Source organism: Schistocerca cancellata, chromosome 1, assembly GCF_023864275.1.
Source record: "Schistocerca cancellata isolate TAMUIC-IGC-003103 chromosome 1, iqSchCanc2.1, whole genome shotgun sequence".
In the NCBI taxonomy this organism is placed as follows: domain Eukaryota; kingdom Metazoa; phylum Arthropoda; class Insecta; order Orthoptera; family Acrididae; genus Schistocerca; species Schistocerca cancellata.
In genome coordinates, this window is record NC_064626.1 from 1270769020 (window position 1) to 1270791419 (window position 22400).

General features: G+C 43.4%; 1 protein-coding gene across 2 annotated transcripts in view; it reads right to left on the reverse strand.

Annotated features, from left to right (window-relative positions):
* Positions 1-3400: 3400 nt before the first annotated feature.
* The window catches only part of LOC126095027 (paired box protein Pax-5-like), a 262451-nt gene continuing 243451 nt past the window's right edge, over positions 3401-22400 (reverse strand). The window contains exons 7-9 of one of the 2 annotated variants that reach the window (XM_049909692.1): positions 18222-18317; positions 5754-5881; positions 3401-3524 (exon numbers count right to left, since the gene is read on the reverse strand). In XM_049909692.1, coding sequence (XP_049765649.1) covers positions 5757-5881; positions 18222-18317 — 221 coding nt within the window. In that variant the 3' untranslated portion in view covers positions 3401-3524; positions 5754-5756. The remainder of the gene's footprint in view (positions 3525-5753; positions 5882-18221; positions 18318-22400) is intronic. The other variant, XM_049909700.1, reaches the window with a different exon arrangement.

Consider the following 22400-nt stretch of genomic DNA (forward strand, 5'->3'; position numbering starts at 1 on the left):
ACGAGGTCGGCCTTTACGCTTTTGTGCTGTAAGTGTCTCTTCAGCTTTCCACTTCACTATCACATCAGAAAGGAAATCTCGCGTACAGACGTATGACACAGTCACCTGTCTCACAACGTCAAATGACTACTGAGGTTGCTGATATGGAGTACCTGGCAGTAGGTGGCAGCACAATGCACCTAATTTGAAAAACGTATGTTTTGGGTGGTGTCCGGATACTTTTGATCGCATAGTGTATGAGGTCAGCTTCAAATGCCGTTTCTCTCAATTTTCCCAACAGTGTTTCTCGCAAAGAATGTCGCATTCCCTCCAGGGATTTCCATTTCAGTTTACGAAGCATCTCCGAAACACTTGTTGTTCAGACCCACTGGTAACAATCAAGCCTCTGAGTTGCTTCGATGTCTCCCTTCAATCCGACGTGGTACAGATCCCAAACACTCGAGCAGTGCCCAAGAATAGGTCGCACCATCGTCCTACATTCAGTCTTATTTACAGGTGAACCACAGTTTCCTAAAATTCTCCCAATAAACCAAATCAACCATTCGTCTTCCCTACCACAGTTCTCACATGCACATTCCATCTCATACTGCTTTGTAACGTCACGCCCAGATATTCAAACGACTTAACAGTGTCAAGCAAATCGCTAGTAATACGGTATCTGAGCATTACAGGTTTGTTCTTCCACTCATCCGAATTGACTTACTTTTTCCACATTTAATACTAGCTGCCACTCATGAAACCAACTAGAAAGTTTGTCTGAGTTGTCTTGTATCTTCCTGCAGTCACTGAACTTCGACCACTTACCATGCACCACAGCATCACAAGCAAACAACCACAGATTGCTGTCTACCGTGTCCACCAAATCATTTACGTGTACAGAGAACAACGTAATAAAACTGTGACAAAACACAGCTGACTTGTGTAACTTCACCTTCAGCAATATGCGCTTACACCTGCAGTGTAGCCAACTGAATAGTTTTGACTGCTAGATGCCACTTCCTGCACGTTCAGTTTTCAATCTTTTTTTTTTTTTTTTACAAGAACAATTATACTGGTATTAACATCTGCATAAGGGATTGTAGGATAGGGTAATAATACAATAAAAGTTAAGTTGGAACCATTCTACAAATTTTACGCAATGGGACTCTACACTTCCATGTGATTATGTCAGACTTCATTAGTATATTAGTGTCTTTTGTACACTAGGTAAGAGTTCAAACTCAAAACATCAACTCACGCGAGATACTGGTATATCAATAGTTGAATGGTACATGCAGAGGACACATGAATATGAAAATGAGTGGAACAAGCAATTTAGGGAGAAACTTCTTTATTTCTTTACAATAACTGTATGCTATGTAACCTAATCTAAATGATACCAGATAAAGTGACTGATGCTCTTAGGAATTGGGAAGATGGGAGCAGGAAATTTTTGGAAACGAAGATCAACTGATCATCGAGGAATATGAAAGGGGCAAAAGGAACTATCGCAATCTTAAAACATAATAACAATTCAATTAAGATTTTTCTCTTTCTCAGATATATAAAAATTAATTTTTAAGATATAGGTCACAATCTTACTTTTTTATCAATAAAAATTTACTCGCATATTATGTGCAAGGGAATATTGCTAACATCTCTTTGGTAAAAATGAAAAATAAAATATTACACTTTGTTTTACTTATTATGAAAATAAGCAATAAATAATGTATACATAGAGGCGTGTGTAAGAACCACTTGTCTTGCAGGCGCAATTGTATCTTGGGACAGACACTCTGACTAGGGATGTTAATTGCTTCAGTTTTTACTCAATGAAAGCCTAGTAAAAGTGTTTCTTTTTTCATTCCGCAACACTTCATGTATAACAGTTTTTACACTTAGCCTATTTTTGTTTGCTCAAATTAAAAACAAAAAAATGTTGATAATTGCACGAACTTGCATCTCCACCTGCAAGCACCTTCTCAGTATACGTTTAGGGGCCCTTAATTTTAATGTTATAATGACTCAGAAACCATTGAGTACCTGCTCTGTACTATAATAGTTCACAAAATACATCCTTAGAGGACATAAGTAAGTATTTACAGGCAGTAGACAGTGCTCTGATTTCATTTAACATTACTACACAATTTTGATAACGTATGTCTCACGTGGGAGGAAAACTATGAAATGTATCGTTGATACTATTTAATTTTTGCTCTTTGTTGTTGGAAGTAAGGGGAAAACGAAGGTAGCGGTTCTGTTATCACAATGAGCTCTACTGTTGATATTTCTCAGTCCACAAGCTAAACTAATTTCAAGAATTTTTCTTCGGTGTACAACCTCCTGGGCTGTTTACATGTACTGTATTGCGTTTTTTCCCTGAAGTACCTCATACTTTGTTTAAATGAGATGCTGTTGAGCTCATGAAAGTGGCTTTTTTTTGTTTTTTTTTTTTTATAGAAACATTTGCCTAGAGGTTCTTCCAGGTGGGATGCAAGTAGGCCTTAACGACACAATTAAGGATTACTGTTTGTGCAAGTGCGAGATTTGTGAGGAATATTTATATATTATATAAAAAAGAAACATTCGTTAATATGTACATACAATGATATGGAAAAGAGGATTATGATGATAAGGGATATGATAAATCAAGTCTTTGGCTGTTCTGTATACAAAAAATAAAAATCATCTAACTTTTCTTTTAATATTTATATATGTATAAGATGGTCGCATAATTTTACTTCCGGTTGTATATAGGCATAGCTTCGTGGCCGTAGTCTTCACATCGACAGTGTATCCCAGTGGTGTACTCCCCTGACACGAAAGGTCGCATTTCAGAGTGGAACTGCCGTGCAGTCACCAAAGGTCCTGTGCCTCCACACTCCGAACACCGACATCGTGGTAGCAGTGGGACGTACGTACAGCACCAGGGGACTCTCTCTTCCTCTCGTGCTGACTAGTCGTCCAGTAGTCAGCGAGTGCCGAGACAGCCTTTTCTCGCGTTCGGTAGAAAGACCGCAGCAGATGAGATCAGTGGCGCAGCCCGGTAGCGCGCAGAGTACGGGGCACTGTGGCAGGTGGCGGGTGACCGTGATGACGTGGGGCCTCTAGAAGTAGTGTGAGATCAGCGATCGGCCTCTGATGGAGGAAGGCTGCGTAGTGTGAGGCCAGAGGCGCGTCTCGGCAGGGCGTCAGGTGGAGACCCCGCCCGGCGCTGGTGAGTTGGCCGCCTCAGCCCAGCAGGAGGTCCAGCCCCTGGGCCCTGGAGCAGGCGGCGCTGGCGCTGCCGGTGGGCGAGGCCGCGCTGGCGCCGGAGCTGGCCCTCGTGGCCGCCAGCGGCGAGCGCGACTCGGAGTGGGCGCAGCTGGCGCGGCCCGCGGCCAGCAGGTGCGCCTGCAGCTGCAGCTGCGGAGGCTCGCAGCCGACCCCGCCGCCCCCGCAGCCTCCACTGCCGCCCCCGCTGCCACTGCTGCTGCTGCTGCTGCAGCTGCTGCTGGTGCTGCCGGCCCCGCCGCAGCCACCGTACGGATAGTAGGGAGCGCCTGCTGTGGAAAGCGCACACCATCTCAGACACAGCTACCTACTGGCTTGTTTTAGTATACGCTAAAGTTTATAACGAACTACAAACAGAAGCCTATGATGATGCAATATACAGAGGGGGGTTTCGCCTTTTGAAACATAGTTGTGATATTATTAGCACTGGGAATTATAAACGTATACTGTTCGTATGTCGTAGGTCTCAAGAAAATGAGAAAAATCACACTGAAATTTTCACACTGATTTGCTGTTTGTACAAGGAACAACTCCCTGTAAACCTTGTAAGATTGTCTTTCGCTGAACGTGTTACCAGAAATGGAGGGGAACCGCGCTAATAAAGCCATAACAGTGTGCTAGGAATGTGTTATGCAAGATGTCCTTGTTAGGGCTGAGGTCGGATGACATCAGATGCTGCACTAGAAGTTTGCACGCATCAGGTGCACAACTAGTCATCATAATAAATTTCACTCGTGTCTCGGTTGTACATGCATTGGAGAACGTTAAAAGCTATAAAACGGTTCTTTCGCAAATAAAGAGGACACTCATTGCAACCTTAGTAGGTAGGGAATTTTTATTCGTCTTGTCTCAAGGAATCATTCCCCAATCTGACTGACATTGGCCAAAAACCTCCCCTGTCTTAGAAAGTAGTTTCTACCGCCTCGTGTTTGCTACGACTGCATCTTTCCAACGACTCCCCAGAAACACGTTTTCCATTCTCGGGGAATCCAGCGGCCATGGCCTCAACTCGCCGCGACCTGCAGCTAGCAGAGGCCTCCTCTGGGGCCGTGGTTCCTTTACCCCACAGCTGCCACTCTCGCCCTGGCTGGCTGATCTACTCACTGGCTACAGAGTTGGATCAAAGCGTAGCTTTTATCAACTTCACTTTCAAAACACTTCTGCCACAACATTGTTGCCTACAAATTTATTAACTGTAGATCAATTCATGTGGCAATGAAAAGCTGTACTTGTTCACGATTAAAGCCTCTACACCCACTCAGATGCAGGAGAAGTGTTTTTAAAATATTTTGTCATCGTGTTATGTACGACAGTATTTTTTATCTTAAGTGTCAAAATAGAAAAAAATATGTGCATACAGTTTGGACTAGTGACTGCCTCAGAGAGGTGGTATTCGAGCACCTTACCCTAGTACACCACAACGAAAAAAGAAGGACATTTCTAATATTGAAGCTGAAGAGCTTAAAGTAACACAAATGTAGTGGTAATTATAACATAAAGCAAACACAGGCAGTTCGTTGGCCGACCGAACTCCAGCATCCACGTGAATTCATGCCGGAATTTTCATCCGACATAGGTTCACTGAACAACGAGTAAAATAAAGAGAAGAAGTTTACGGGAAGAGAAGAAGAGTCTACAAAAATTCTGAGAAGCGTTCGAATATAGATTATAAAGCCTACAGATGATATCACTCATTTCAGGAAACGAAACTTTTGCCACAAAATGTTCGATCGAGGCCTAACGCGACAAAAATACCAAGTGACATAGGTCGTTCAACACGCGCGATTTCCTGTGCTGTGGTTGAAGTACGAGTGAATAAACGAGTAAGTGTCGCATTTCAGCGCCACAGGTTCAGTGTTCAAATCTTATTCGGTCCAAGAATGCTTCTCAGTCATTTTTCTCTTCTTTCACCTTTGTCTCGAATATGTAAAAATTATTACGTTTACATGTAATTTGGAGTCCTCCTTGAGCTACAAGTACAGGTTACCCTGTAACTGGATGGGTAAGTGAATTTAAAGTTCGGAGGACTGCTAGGGGATGTCACTCCAATAGGATCATGCCTAACAAAGCAATGTGTGACGACTTTATGTCTCGGAAGGAGGTGATTGACGCCACTTTGAACAACTGTTCTGAATGTATTACAAATGTGTCTACTGTTATTTTCGTTTTCGTTATAAGACTAACGTAAACCTGAAATTTTCTCACTTTGGCTTATAGCATGTGAGTCAACATTTCCGAACCTATTTTTTCTACAATCCCTGCAAGTGTGCATCATCTTCATGAAGGAAACACCACGCATATTACCAGACCTGATGAAAAAAAGGAAGGCACATACAGTGACTGAGTCTCGTACGTGTGAAGAGAGAGAGAGAGAGAGAGAGAGAGTCGTGCTGGAAGAAAGGAGTGGTGCAGACGAGTGTGCTGTGTGCGGAGTGCTGTGTGAGGCGCCGTCGACAAACTGAGAACCGCTGCCGCCGCTGCTGCCAGCGTGGAATACTCACTGTTTACTTACTGAGTAACCCGCCGGCGCCGTAGCCGTAGGAGCCGTACGTGGACGAGTACTGCGAGTATGGCGGCCCGTACGAGTAGTCGCTCACCGGGACGACGCCGGCGCCGCCGCCCGCGCCCACTGTCGACACAAAACACACAGGCTTCCGTCAGGCGACACACGGGGACTGGGGCTCCGCGGGGCTGCGTTCTGGGACCTGCACTACTTACTGCCCGCATCAACTAGCTCACTAAGCGCAGTTACCACGAACTTGTTTATCCATATCTTACATTACACAACTATAATAAGGAAATTGTACATAAAATGAAAACACACTTTGTTTATTTACATGTTTTACGCGCATAAATATACTATAAAATACTTTGCAAATTCACTGTAATATTGTTAAATACACAAGATTATAACATATAACATTTCTAGTGTTCCCTCCAGGTGCAAGACTACATAAATTTTTGGGTGAACCCATTCTTGAGCAAGCAACATACAATTGCTTGTGGATGAAATATGGCGAATTCAGATCCACTTTACGGTGCGTAATACACTGCCACTGTGATTCACTGATCGTGAAGGAGAAAGCACGTTTAATTGGACACTGCAATCTCTTAAAGAGGTAATGAGTTACACGCAGCCTGCCTCTCACCAATTATGGCGGTGAAGTGTGTATCTTACCCCTCAAAGAATTATTATTATTATTATTATTATTACTGTTATTATTAGACAGTATACACTATGCGATCGGAGTTTTGTTGAGTTTCCTCCAGGTTTGCCACAGCTATGCTTACATGTCACGCCCTTCCTTCCTCATCGCACTTTACGGCTACTAGGTATTTGTTATCCCATTAAATAAATTTTTCCATATAGCGAGTGATATATTTACCACGAACGGTGGGGATTGCTCCACGTGTTCCAGAGCTTTTCTGGAAAACACACACACACACACTCAGTCTCCTCGCTAACAGGACTTTCTCATTATTCCTTGAGCCTTGATTCAAGCTTTCAATGTCGCTGATATTGCTATGCATTACTTCCGAACACCACATATTTTCATTTGTCAAAACATACTCATTATATTTCAGTCCAGTGCTTCTCAATAGGGTCACTGATAGCGTCTCACGTCACTGTATCTACAATGATTTGATGGACAACGACCAACTCATTTCATTTCACTGCATTTAATTAAATGAATATATACATTCGTTGTGGCAGGGTAAGCCACGGATATTCATCAGGTTAGTTCCCAATATGCTCCGATTCCCTGACACCCCGTGGGAGAACCTTTGGTTGCAGTGCAGTCCCCAAAAATCACAGCTGGAAATATAAGTGACGACGAGAGTCGGCGTCGGGCCCCGAGCCCGCTGAGACAGCGTAAGAGATTAGGTGACAGCTCGCGAAATGCAGAAATCCTCGTTTGAATCCCAATCGAGCACAAATTTTCAGCTGCCACGACGTACTGGAAGAGTCGACTGGGCAGGGAAGACGAGCACGGAGCTACGAGCAATATGACTGTGGGCAGTCACCAGCTGAGTGCGTGGAAGTGTGTGCCTTGCCTGCGGAGTAGTGCGCGAAGCCCGGCAGGACGGCAGCGTAGGGCAGCGGCGGGGGCGGCGCGTGGTGCGCGTGGGCGGCGGCGGCGTGTGCGTGGGCGGCGCCGGCCGGCTGCAGCACCGTCAGGCCCGGCGACGCGGGCGGCGGGTCGGCGGGCAGCGACAGCGGCAGCCCGGGAGACGAACCCGCGCCCACCGGCTCGGAGCCCGCGCTCGCGCTCGCGCTGGAGCCGCCCCCGGGGCCCGGCGACGGGTACGAGCCCCCGCCTCCGCCTCCGCCTCCGCTCTCTGCGCCGCACAGCAGAGGACACGCGGTGAGCGGCCGTCCGCCGTCCCAGCGCCCCGCCGCGCCGCTACCAGCCGCCGCCTCCCTAGCAGCCCTACAGCCCTCAGCACGCCCGTCTTACACGACGAGACAACGAGTGATCCACTGCCTACACCGTAGTTGGATACTGTATCTGACGTCTACTTATGTGGTCTTCACGCTTGTCTACGAGGCGCAAACTAAATTAATCATTCTCGCGCAATTCAGGATGTGTCCTACCAACCTGTCCCTTATTTTTATTATAGTTGTGTCATAAAGCTGTTTTCTGTCCAACTCGATTCATTACCTCTTCATTAGTTAACCAATATATTCATCGAATCTTCTTAAATTCATATTTGTTTTTGTTTACTATTGCCAATACAAAAATTATATCCTCCTTACTTTCCCGTCCTCATTCATATTTTGCCCAAATATCAAAACTGGTGCGCAACTTGCAATGTATGTTTGGAGCATGCAATCAGTCAGCATCACCCGAATTAAGTCGACTTCGTGTCATCGTCCTTCTCTTACATTTGTTGATGCACATACTTGAACCTGTTTCCAACACACTATACATTCCGTTCAAACTGGTCCCTCAATTCCTTCGCCTCTTTGACAGACCTGAGGTATCAGCAGCAGACCAAAATTTTTATTTCTTCTCCCTGATCTATAATTCATTTTTCAATTTCCTCCTTAACATTTTTTTACTGCTCGCACGATGTCCATATTGAATAACGTGGGATAGGCTAGAAACCTGTCTCATCCTCTTCTCAATGATTGCCTCCCTTTCACGTTATTCGACTCATAAGTGCAGCCTGCTTTCACTCCTTGTATGCACGACGGTGTGAATACTGGTTAGTTTACACGAATGGTGTACTACCAACAGCCTGCACGACGGTCCACTCGTTAGGTCGCTGTCTAACTACCGACTTATTTGGATGTAAGTCTGACAAAATCGGGTGTTGTATGTCGCGAAATGGAAGAAAGAGCGACTAGTTCCTATCATATAGCTACAGCTTTACTGTATGATTAAATGATGATGGCGTCCTCTTGGGTAAAATATTCCGGAGGTAAAATAGTCCCCCATTCGGATCTCCGGGCGGGGACTACTCAAGAGGATGTCGTTATCAGGAGAAAGAAAACTGGCGTTCTACGGATCGGAGCGTGGAATGTTAGATCCCTTAATCGGGCAGGTAGGTACAGAAAATTTAAAAAGGGAAATGGATAGATTAAAGTTAGATATAGTGGGAATTAGTGAAGTTCGGTGGCAGGAGGAACAAGACTTCTGGTCAGGTGACTACAGGGTTATAAAGACAAAGTCAAATGGGGGTAATGCAGGAGTAGGTTTAATAATGAATAGGAAAATAGGAATGCGGGTAAGCTACTACAAACAGCATAGTGAACGCATTATTGTGGCCAAGATAGATACGAAGCCCACACCTACTACAGTAGTACAAGTTCATATGCCAACTAGCTCTGCATATGACGAAGAAATTGAAGAAATGTATGATGAAATAAAAGAAATTATTCAGATAGTGAAGGGAGATGAAAATTTAATAGTCATGGGTGACTGGAATTCGAGTGTAGGAAAAGGGAGAGAAGGAAACGTAGTAGGTGAATATGGATTGGGGCTAAGAAATGAAAGAGGAAGCCGCCTGGTAGAATTTTGCACAGAGCACAACTTAATCATAGCTAACACTTGGTTTAAGAATCATGATAGAAGGTTGTATACATGGAAGAACCCTGGAGATACTAAAATGTATCAGATAGATTATATAATGGTAAGACAGAGATTTAGGAACCACGTTTTAAATTGTAAGACGTTTCCAGGGGCAGATGTGGACTCTGACCACAATCTATTGGTTATGACCTGTAGATTAAAACTGAAGAAACTGCAAAAAGGTGGGAATTTAAGGAGATGGGACCTGGATAAACTGAAAGAACCAGAGGTTGTACAGAGTTTCAGGGAGAGCATAAGGGAACAATTGACAGGAATGGGGGAAAGAAATACAGTACGAATGGGTAGCTCTGAGGAATGAAGTAGTGAAGGCAGCAGAGGATCAAGTAGGTAAAAAGACGAGGGCTAGTAGAAATCCTTGGGTAACAGAAGAAATATTGAATTTAATTGATGAAAGGAGAAAATATAAAAATACAGTAAATGAAGCAGGCAAAAAGGAATTCAAACGTCTCAAAAATGAGATCGACAGGAAGTGCAAAATGGCTAAGCAGGGATGGCTAGAGGACAAATGTAAGGATGTAGAGGCTTATCTCACTAGGGGTAAGATAGATACTGCCTACAGGAAAATTAAAGAGACCTTTGGAGATAAGAGAACCGCTTGTATGAACATCAAGAGCTCAGATGGAAACCCAGTTCTAAGCAAAAAAGGAAAAGCAGAAAGGTGGAAGGAGTATATAGAGGGTCTATACAAGGGCGATGTACTTGAGGACAATATTATGGAAATGGAAGAGGATGTAGATGAAGATGAAATGCGAGATATGATACTGCGTGAAGAGTTTGACAGAGCACTGAAAGACCTGAGTCGAAACAAGGCCCCCGGAGTAGACAACATTCCATTGGAACTACTGACGGCCTTGGGAGAGCCAGTCATGACAAAACTCTACCATCTGGTGAGCAAGATGTATGAAACAGGCGAAATACCCTCAGACATCAAGAAGAATATAATAATTCCAATCCCAAAGAAAGCAGGTGTTGACAGATGTGAAAATTACCGAACAATCAGTTTAATAAGCCACACCTGCAAAATACTAACACGAATTCTTTACAGACGAATGGAAAAACTAGTAGAAGCCGACCTCGGGGAAGATCAGTTTGGATTCCGTAGAAATACTGGAACACGTGAGGCAATACTGATCTTACGACTTATCTTAGAAGAAAGATTAAGGAAGGGCAAACCTACGTTTCTAGGATTTGTAGACTTGGAGAAAGCTTTTGACAATGTTGACTGGAATACTCTCTTTCAAATTCTAAAGGTGGCAGAGGTAAAATACAGGGAGCGAAAGGCTATTTACAATTTGTACAGAAACCAGATGGCTGTTATAAGAGTCGAGGGACATGAAAGGGAAGCAGTGGTTGGGAAGGGAGTAAGACAGGGTTGTAGCCTCTCCCCGATGTTATTCAATCTGTATATTGAGCAAGCAGTAAAGGAAACAAAAGAAAAATTCGGAGTAGGTATTAAAATCCATGGAGAAGAAATAAAAACTTTGAGGTTCGCCGAAGACATTGTAATTCTGTCAGAGACAGCAAAGGACTTGGAAGAGCAGTTGAACGGAATGAATGGTGTCTTGAAGGGAGGATATAAGATGAACATCAACAGAAGCAAAACTAGGATAATGGAATGTAGTCGAATTAAGTCGGGTGATGTTGAGGGTATTAGATTAGGAAATGGGACACTTAAAGTAGTAAAGGAGTTTTGCTATTTGGGGAGCATAATAACTGATGATGCCCGAAGTAGAGAGGATATAAAATGCAGACTGGCAATGGCAAGGAAAGCGTTTCTGAAGAAGAGAAATTTGTTAACATCGAGTATAGATTTAAGTGTCAGGAAGTCATTTCTGAAAGTATTTGTATGGAATGTAGCCATGTATGGAAGTGAAACATAGACGGACAAGAAGAGAATAGAAGCTTTCGAATAGTGGTGCTACAGAAGAATGCTGAAGATTAGATGGGTAGATCACATAACTAATGAGGAAGTATTGAATAGGATTGGGGAGAAGAGAAGTTTGTGGCACAACTTGACCAGAAGAAGGGATCGGTTGGTAGGACATGTTCTGAGGCATCAAGGGATCACCAATTTAGTATTGGAGGGCTGCGTGGAGGGTAAAAATCGTAGAGGGAGACCAAGAGATGAATACACTAAGCAGTTGTAGTAGGTACTGGGAGATGAAGAAGCTTGCATAGGATAGAGTAGCATGGAGAGCTGCATCAAACCAGTCTCAGGACTGAAGACCACAACAACAACATCCATCAAGAGTTCATGTATGTGTGTGTGTGTGTGTGTGTGTGTGTGAGAGAGAGAGAGAGAGAGAGAGAGAGAGAGAGAGAGAGAGGTGGGAAGGGGGGAGGAAGAGAGAAAAAATTGAGAGCCACAGCCAATGCTTTAGTAACAAGCCCTTGAAAGCCCATGAATCAAGAACACCTTTCCCTTATGGCTGTGATGGCAATTTGGTAGCTGCGTAACACTGCACTTACTTGGAAATCAATGAACAGCACTATTCCTCCAGGATTAGCAACAGACAGAGCGAAGTGACAAGAGACGAAGAGCTTCTTTTTCTGTTTTCTTCTCCTCCAAGTTCTCCACACATACAGAAGTAAAAGGTTGTGGCGCCAAGAAGGATTTACTGGCACTGACTAACGTGAAAGCTTACCGCAAAGGAGAAGAAGTTGAATAAAAATTATAGGAGGACAACGACCAATTTTTCAAAAAATATTTTACCGCAACTTTGTAATTTACATACGATTAATGTTGGAAGCATTGGTAAGGTCCAAGAGGAAACACGATTCGGCACTGCCAATTTTGTCGTCGACTACGTCACGTCAGGTCTTCGCTGTTTTCGGCGGAGTTTATAGTGCTACAGTTTTCTGGTGAGCATGAAGATACTGATTTACTGATTACGCTGTATGGAGGTTGCGATGAATTTGTAAATGTTTAAGAAACTATCACCTCGTTGACACACACGAATCCTTTCTACTGAAATATATGTGACAGCCAGTAAGGAGATACAGTATGCTTATAACAATTTGATGCCACATTTTAAATGTAACTCAAACAAATAAATAGTGCAGTCATGGAAGAACAAGTATCTGACAAAAAGTATCTACTGCGAGCGATGAACTGATCGTAAAGTTATTTTACGAAAGACAACTTAGAATATTTTTATGAGACCCCTTCACAAAATCGGAAAAACAAAAATTAATCCTATCCCATATGAGTAAGATTAGTGGCACTAGTGATGATACTCAGAACTATTCGAAAGTGTCGAATGAAATTAAATAAGTAATCTATGCCGAAATACCCAGAGACATCTTTTAAAACATTAAAGTAAGCAGATGAATAAGCGTTCACTAGGTACTACAAGTGTCAGTGAAGAACGTGTGGCACACAGAAGTTGATTTCGAAGGGGAAACATATGATTTTGAGAGATATTGTACTAGAAACGTAAGACTTGAGTTCGTGAGTCTTCCTTACAACAGCTGCACTTAAAGCACCGAGATCGTTTTTCGCTTATGCTTTTACATTTACAACTTTACAACTGAGATCAATAAGGCAGAAAATCTGTAAGCAATCGACCTGTATTTAATACCACAAATGCATTTTGTTTGCTCGGTATGAGAGTCCATAGCAATATTTAATTAAAGCCAAGCATGCATATCTACCTAGGTACGCACGGCCATGCTGAGGGAAAATAAAAAATTACATGCAGGGCACTGGTTTAATAAGAAGAATAGATCAAGTGATGTGAAGAGAAATTTAAGCGATAGTTTCCTGACGTGGGTTATCGACTCGTACTGAGATGACCTGTGAGGCCCACAAAATAAATGCAGCTAATATCAGTGCCCATAGTTAGTCTGTATGCTGCACCACAATGTATTAAAGCTACTCGTAACGTCAGGTTTTAAAGCAATGACTGAGTTTCTGTCCAGATGGTTATCAGTCGAACTCTAGAGAAACTTAACCTGCGGCGCAGTCGGGTTGTGATTAAGCGTTAATTGCAATGGCGGCTGGTAGCGGACGGCACAAGGCATACACACACAATAACACAGAGAACAAGTAACAAAAAACACAAGCACTGGCAGGATACACAAGCCTGCGAAAAGTACTACAAAACAAATCTGTTAATTCACATAGATCATTAACAAATAAGTAAAAGTATCAATTTTATTTTACTTACTTGTTGCACTGGTCAGCTGTTTCGTCCGTAGCTTCTGAAGATAAGGTGTGAATATGTGAAGGACGAACATGAGTGTTATACCCTATCCGACAACTGTGGAATCTCGAAGAGAGTAATTTTGTTTCTTGGTATAAAAGGGAACGATAACTGGAGAGGAAACACAAAAGAAAGAAATAAAAGCCGGCTGCGGTGGTCTCGTGGTTCTAGGCGCTCAGTCCGGAGCCGCGCAACTGCTACGGTCGCAGTTTCGAATCCTGCCTCGGGCATGGATGTTTGTGATGTCCTTAGGTTAGTTAGGTTTAAGTAGTTCTAAGTTCTAGGGGACTGATGACCACAGATGTTAAGTCCCATAGTGCTCAGAGCCATTTGAACCATTTTTTGAAAGGAATAAAAAAAATGCACTACGTGTGAGAAGTGACAAACTGTTCTACAGTGTGATGGTGTTGCTTTACCCTACTCCTCCAGAACAGTGGATTGAAGCTTTCGACAGTATAATCATTCAATATGACAATCGTTAATAATAAAAAGCGTGGTCAAGACATAAGAAAAGTTGTTAAAATGTTTTACTGTTGTAAAGCAACTGGCCTCCTACAGCCGAGATTATTTTGTTTCATATTTTCAGGAATCGATTATCTACACCACTTAACGACTGATAACAGCACTTCTCCAAGTGTTTATTTAAAAAACATTCAGAAATACTCGGTACGTAATACTTTCCTGTTGATTTAATAAAGAAACTTCTGCACACATAATTTGTGGAAAACTGTTCTCCTGCATTTGTCCTCGAGTATCGATATGGGCGACCTCGAAGGGCGCAAAGTTGGAATGAGAGGGAAAGTAACGAGTCACTGCAGGATATTCGTTTACAGTTTTAATGACATGAAGGAAGTAAGAGCACGTAAATAACAAATCGAAGAACAGAAATCGTCACACCACTGTATTTTTTGTTTTTGGAGGAGAAAACAGTGCCTTAGTTACATTTCGTATTCGATATTTCAATGACTCCCTCAGTGGTTTCATGTGAGAAGTAGGAAGGACTTCACAAAAGTCTGCAACAAGACAGAGTTTACTATCCAGGATGACGCAAGAACCAAAGGAAAGCCTACATTACTAACCAGAAGAAAGTTCATGTGAATCCATTACCTCATCACAGCAGGTCTAAAGACGGATAAATCATGGCAAAGTTGAAAGCATTTCTGAAACGGCATACTGTTGGGAATTCAACCCTACGTTTTCAAAATTGTTTTCGTCACATCTGAGTTTACATTCCGTAACTGCATATTATTGAACGTTACCCAACTGCATTTTGAATATTCGAATTATTACTAAATTGCAAGCGAAACATCTAACACCTATTTATGTTCATGTTACCAGCAAAAAACCACTCTGAATATCGCTTCTGTGTTACTGCGGTCTTCTGTCCGAAGGCAGTTTGATGCAGTTCTCCACGCCAGTCTGTTCAATACGAGTCTCCTACATAACCACTGCAAGAAACATCCAATTCAAGCAGCTTAGTGTAGCCAAGACTTGGTGTCACTCTACAATTTTCACACCCATTCTTCCCTACATCACAAAATTAACTACTACGCGATGACACAAATGTGTCTTTTCAAGAAATACTACTGAGAAAATTTAGACAACCGGCTTTTGAATCTGATTGCCGAACGATTCACTGCCACCAACATACATTCCACTTAAGAGCCACGAAGATAAGATACGGGAAATTGGGCTAATACGGAGGCATATAGACGATCGCTTTTACTCCGTCTGTTTGCGAGTAGAACAGGAAAGGAAATGCCTAATAATAGTACAGGGTACCCTCCGCCACGCACCGTACGGTGGCTTGCCGAGTATCTATGTAGCTGTAGATGCAGAGGCTCAGTCAACCAACCACTTCAGAAGTTCTTTTAGTCGTGTTGTACCTTAAGCTTATATCTCCCCAATAAGACGCAATACAAGTTGGTTAGTTATTCGAGCTACGCATCTAATTTTCAGCGTTCTTCTGGAACATCAAATTCCAAAGGCTTCTAGTCTCCTCTTCCCTGCGTTGCTTATCGTCAAATATTTTGCTGGCCACTACTGTTAAGATTCCCAAATCGTAGTCTATCTTACTCAGTATCGCCTCATTTTATTCGACTATACTGCATTACCCTTGTTTTAATTTTCTTCGTGTTCACCTTATTGTCTCTTTTCAAGACATTACCCATTCCGTGCAACTGATCTTCCAAGTCCTTTGCCATCTCTCACAGACTTACAATGTCATCAGCTCGCCTCAGATTTCTTACTTCTTCTCTCTGAACTTTAATTCCCTTTCAAGATTTCTTCTTGGTTCCTTTCACCCCTTGCTCGATTTACATACTTTTTTAACATGGGGAATATGCTAAAATCCTGTATCACTTCCTCTCATGTCCTTCGGCTCTTATAGCTACAGTCTGGTATCTGTACAAGTTGAAGATAATCTTTCGCTCCTACTCTTTAACGCCAATAACTTCAGAATCTGAAAAAATGTGTTCCGATCAGAATTGTTGACAACTTTTCCTAAATCTGCAAATACGACAAAAAATAAAAGAATCAAACCGTCGGCGTGGACTAGGCAAATCGCTCGCGACAGGCAGGCTAATAGATACAGCGGCCCGGAGGTGAGCCGATGCGGCGTTCGGAACGCGCCTTCAAAAAAAGCCCCCGGGAGGGATGACAGCGCCGGATTGGTTTTCCGTGTTTTAATTCAGTTACGGAGCGCGAATGCGAGCGGAATAGAATTAGGCCGGACGACGGCGGCCAATCGCGGCGCCGCTGAATTTTTCAGCAGACAAACAATTTTTCGAGTGCGTTCTGGCCGTTCTCCGCGCGCGCTGCTCTTCGGGAAACTCCAGTTAGGCGATAAATAATGGAATTACTTAACGAGCAGGCACAAAGGGAACAGGGCAGCACATGAAACATGCACAGATCAAAAGGAATAAAAGTGCTGAATATTTCAGGCGGAGGACCGGGCATATGGAACGGCAATTGTTGGCCGCTTAACAAAACATGGCGGCCGAGCAGTGTATCTGCGAAACCGAATAAATCTGGCCGCCGGCGACTACATATATATCTGGCAGGAAATACGGGCGCGCGTATATATATCATGCAAATACGGCGCGCGCGCGCGAGAGAGAGAGAGAGGCTGGAAAACGCGGCGAGTGGCGCGGCTGGAGGGGGTGAATTTACATGCGACGGCGAATGGCGGCTTTTTGAGGCGGCGTGTGGCGTGTGGGGCGGGTTATGGACGTGGCCGGCCACATATTGGGGCGGAGATGGACGGCGGCTCGGCGGACGTCCGGCGCGCCGCCGGCAGGAAGAAGGCGCACAATGCGGCCGTCCGCCCCGGCCGGCCCTGGCCGGCGCTGCCGCCGCTCGCCGCTCGCTGCCCGCCGCCGCCCGTTTTAATTCGTGCCACGCGCGGTTGCCTGCCACCCAGGGGCCCGCGCGTACGCGGGTACCAAAGCCGATCCACTTTCGGCTCTCTTACTGGTACATACGAGGCTGGCTCTCCTTACTGTACACGTAAACAAATGGTTTTTAAGGGAATGTGGGTCAGCTGTCTTCTGACTTGTTTGATGAGACCTGACACGATTTACTCTCCTGTGACAATTTCTTTATTTCAACGGAGCACACAAACCAAGGTCCTCATTTATTTGTAGTATATATTCGATTTTCTGACTTCCCTTGCAATTTTTGCCATCAACGACTGCCTCTAACAACACAAATATTTCCAGTGGTTTTGAAACATGTCCTGCCACCCAGCCTTTGATTTTAGAGTAGCGTTTTCCAGAAATCACTTTTCAAAGCGATTCTGCAGAGAACCACCTCATTTTATTTATCACTCTACTCTACTAGTAGTTCCGTGTAGTGCGGTGCTCCAGAGGCTTATTGTCAAAAATTTATATATTAAAAAAAAATTATGGCCTACACTCGGTTTTCTAGCAAAGTTCGCCTGGAGAGGATCGCTCTCTTTGCTTATGATACTTTGCTTCTTATGTCCTTCTTGTTTCGTCCGTCACGCGTAATTTTGCAATCGCCGTACCTTTCACAGGGGATACTAACGTCTTCTACGAATATTGTCACTGATAGCCTTTAAATTGACTTTTAATTCCACTTCTGAATCCTTTCTTTGAACTCTTAACTGCTTCTTCGACATACAGTTCCGGCAGCACAGCAGAAAGACTGCTTCTCTGCCTCTGCATCTCTGCCTTAAGCTGTTTTTAACCTGAATGCCTTTTCTCTTAATCTTCCATTCTCACTAATCGTTCTTAATGTCCTTTACGACGCGACAAATAGTTCAACACTAATGGAAGCACTTAGTCAATTTTTTCAGACTTCTCGTAAAGGTATAGAGAATATACCTAATGTACCAAAATATTCTTAATCGCAGCTACGGTCGTAAAGCAATTTGTTCTTTTGAGACTCAGACACCCCACTGAGTTACAACGTTGGAACGCAGGACGTCAACGTTGGTATATGAAGTAATCGTCCTACAGTAGGCCAGTAACTGCTCATCGAATTCTGCTTTGTCCATTAGTGTGATTTTGTAATGTGAAATAATAAAGCAATATGAGGCTAGATTGTTGTTGATGGAGTCGTGGCTGACTCACCTGTTTGGTGGGCGGCATGTGCCGCGCCTGGTTGGTGTACACTAGATGTTGCTACTGGCAGGCGAACTCACCTTGCTGGTACGGAGACATGGAGGGGTCGAGCACGGCGCTGGGGCACAGCTTCATCTCCTGCATCGTGATGGGCGCCAGCGGAGTGAGCGAGCCGCCTGTCGCACACACAACACGCCGGGTGCACAACTACAGCCAGACAGACAGCTACCGCCAGCACACAAGCTCAGCTCGTGCGCGACGCCCACGCAGTGCACGCGCCACAGGCCTACCGGTTACCTGCTACAGCCGTCTTCCTCTTGTTCTCTTCCCGCAGCGCCTATGCCACTCAGGTACACGATCCGATTCGACTTCGATCGACAGCTGCCGTACTTACGCCCTGCTCACAACGTAGTATGTCCTCCTTAACCTCTGTCAGCAAGCCTTTATAAGACGCGTCAGGTGTAAGGGTGCCCCAACCTGTCATTTGTGTATACTTTTTCTGGACAAACAGCTTTCAACGTCTTTAAGATATTTATAATCTCGTTTCATTCACACACATAGTGACCAGACCCTCATGATGAAATAGCAAGGCGTTTTCGGGATTTAATTAATCACCGAGAGAAAGACATCACCATTGTTTCCTTAAATGAGATTCTGTTTTCTTTTGCCAGAATAGCACATCTGTGTGGGAAAAATTCATTAGGTATGACAGGAAATTGGGTAGTGAAATAAAACTGACCCTGAGTATCTTTATGCCGTAGCTGTGGTCCGTCGAATGGCTGCCTCCCGGGAGTTTTCTGCGCTCTCCACGGAAACTGGCGAAGCAAGCGATACGTGATGTTTATGCCACTTTCAAAGTTGAGTGCTAAGTGGCGCAAACTTACAGACGGCGCACCATTGGAGGCAGCACATCAGCAGCATAAAGATACACATAATCATTGTAGTTTTACTTCGTAATTTCTCGTCAGACCTAAATTTGTTTCATACAGATATGTTACTCTGAGGGGAAGAAAGCCCACGATGGTCCGATTAGGAAAAAACAGATTTCATTAATGTGGCTTGGTGATTAATCAAGTTGTGTAAGCGTGCTGGTTTCTGTCTCGTTGTCCATGGTCACCAAAAACCTAGGTGAGGTGACATTACAGATATCTGTAAAGAGTCCAAAATGGGGTTGTAGTGAAAACATTCGGCGCTTCTCTTTGTGTGAGCAACCGAAGACCTGGGTGACGCAATCCGGCATATCCTCACATACTAGCCACCCGCGTCTGGTGATTTACGCGAACTAGGGGAAGGCTGCTCGGCCAGACGTGACGTGAACTGGAACGCCTACGGCCTGCATTAGAGACGCTTCGCTCACTTTACTGCAGCGCTCGATAGCGATTTGAAGCCACACTATCAAACGTAAATTGGACGGCATTCTTTCACAACTGTGTTTGAACGAGTAGTCGACATCGAGATAATTACAGCTGGAACACTGTGCTCTAGCGAACAAGAATAGTCCTTTCCAAGTAGCTAACTCGACCTTTACCCCCAGTACACAAGACCTGGCTGCCGGACTGTAACGTGAACTCTTAAAAGCCTAGTGCCTTCCTTAACGACCGAGCCCTTTTACCGGATGAAAAATGTTCTAAATGTCTCAGTAACAAAACGAAGGGCTCGTACGAGCGTCGCAGCACGCTAGATTTTCAGTGTAATGATTGCGATTAATGTTTTCAAAAATAATGTCGCTTTGAAGTCTCCAACACCTCCATGACAGGTACCAGTACCATTCTTGTGAGAACATACGGTGTGAACCGCTTTAATGACGTCACGAAAACTGCCTGTTCAGTTTTCCGAGAACAGCTCCGCATAACGCGTTAATCTGTTCGTGGTTCATCTCCAAGTTTACTAAGCGGGTGCTGAGACCTTCATGTGGCTCATATTAGATCCAAACAAATGCATCAAAAAAAGACCTAGATATTATGGCGACAAGGACAAAGGCAATACACACAGAAATGGCGCATCTATGTTTCTTTTCTTGCGTACATTTCGTTGCAGTAATTCCGTACTCTCAGTCAAGAGCGCTGATTTACAGATACAGTAATGGCGCATTTCGTCATGCGTTATCAGCAAACAATTGTCTGAGGAAATACCCACCGACTTGTTTGTCTGGCATTAAGGTTCAAAAATAAAAGCTAAATCAGGTAAATTCTTCGATAAATATGTCAATGTCCCTTAAACTCTGTGATGCACTGCGTGGGCGTCGAATAAAAAGTAAACAAATCAAATATAGTAAAATATTTATTCATTCCAAAAACAAAACTATTGCTTCAGTCAGACAAAAAGAATGCCACCATGCTTACATGCAACATTTCTAATAATTCATTCGCATCTATACTAAGGTGCACTAAAAAGAAGTTACCACAAAGTTTACAAATAAATATTCAAATCAGCTATGGAAAACTACGTTAAACAAAATGCATGAATAACTAAATGTACAATGTACTTAGATAGGAGTCTGAGCGATAAGCCGAACAGTCGGTCCAGTTAGGCTATGTAAAACCATTGCAACTTTACAGGATTCTTGGGGAGACACAGCAGGGAATGAAAATTGTTCTCTACATACGTATGAAGAAGTATTCCGGAATAACGTTGGTCAGTGACATAGTACGCTGAAGTAAAACACTCGTTTTCACCTATGAAAGGTTACCTCTTGGTATGGAATGGCAGGTAAGCAGTTTGCGCTTACAAGGGGAATTACGTGAACAGCTATTACTGCAAAACTACACAATGTTCCGCTCTTTATGTGTAGTAGGACTCTTAAATGCGACATGATGTATTCTTTGACAATTACTCTATCTCTACAACAGAGACGAGCCTGAGATGGTACAAACAAAGGGCAAATGTACTAGAGGAACGATAAACAAGTTAGAAACCGTTGAAAGTGAATTATACTGGCCAGTAAAGACTAAGCTAAACATTTGGTTTACGTGTGCTTCTTCAACTTCAAAATTCTAAATTCGTGCAGGAACACAAATCGCTGCGGCGTAGACATTACCTGTATTACTAAACAACTAACTTGCTTCATGCTTCATCGGCCTCAGTTGCGAGTTGCCTATCAAACGGCTTCCAAGGGCAACAAATATTTGATAATCGATATTTCAGGGTAATTACTGCCGAAATTACAATTCAAAATGCTGCCATAGTCCATTCATTAAGGGGAATAATGTTATGTTAAAGGTTTAACATAATAAGATAAGTATAACGGTGAGATATTGTGTGTATATTGTGAGGTAGCATTGCTCGCGCCCCGCAAACTACTCGGTTTTATATTCAGTCAGTATCTGAGGACAGCAGAACTCAGCGACTTCCAGGAAATTTTAAGTATAATCTCAAACTTTTACCACAGTTTTGGCGCTGACAGTTCTCACAAAATGATGAAAGGGACAAAGTTTATCGCTTTCCGCTGTTCACACAGTAAAACTACAGCGTCAGGCTTCTTTACTACTATCTCTGTTCGTGACAAATTTTGAAGGTAGTATTCACATGTTCCAACGAAGGTACGTGCAAAATTGCATCATTGCACGACGCACAATTTGGGTGATACGACGTCATACACACTGAGATGCGTGAAAAACTAGCTTTTGCTTGAAAGGGAGCACAAGGTACCCAGACTGTACTTATCCTGTGTTTGATAATGAGACCACTTGACCGACTTGCAACGAATTTTATACATAATTTCAAAACTTTTTTAAACTTTGCTCACTTAGACGCATATATTAATTTACATCTGTGAAATAATCATAAGTATGAAGCTCTTTTATACATGGGAATTCAATTCGCTGCATAATAGGGGATTTACTGGTATAGTAGAAGATATTATCAACCCACAGGACAGTGTGCTCATTTTGATGCCCGTGTTAGTCCTCTGAAGCTACTAGACGCTATTAATTTTGCCTTCCCCGCACCAAATAACGCCGCGCTTCTACATGGGAACTTGGTAAGGTGTGCAAGTAGACTACCTTATCCAAACCGCATGTTGTCACAGGCGCGTTGTCGAAAAATAGCACAGAAGATCTCCACACCAACTATCAACTCTTAAGACAATTAGTACGATATCATTTTAAAGTTTTCTCGATGTGTCTGACAGGACGTAAATTTTCGAATATCGGGCGACAGTAATTATCCTATTTTAATGCACGGCGTTTCCGTTTGGGTGACGTCCAAACAGAAAGTGCTTCAACGAATATTGTTCACAGAATCTGACGGAGATACCTATG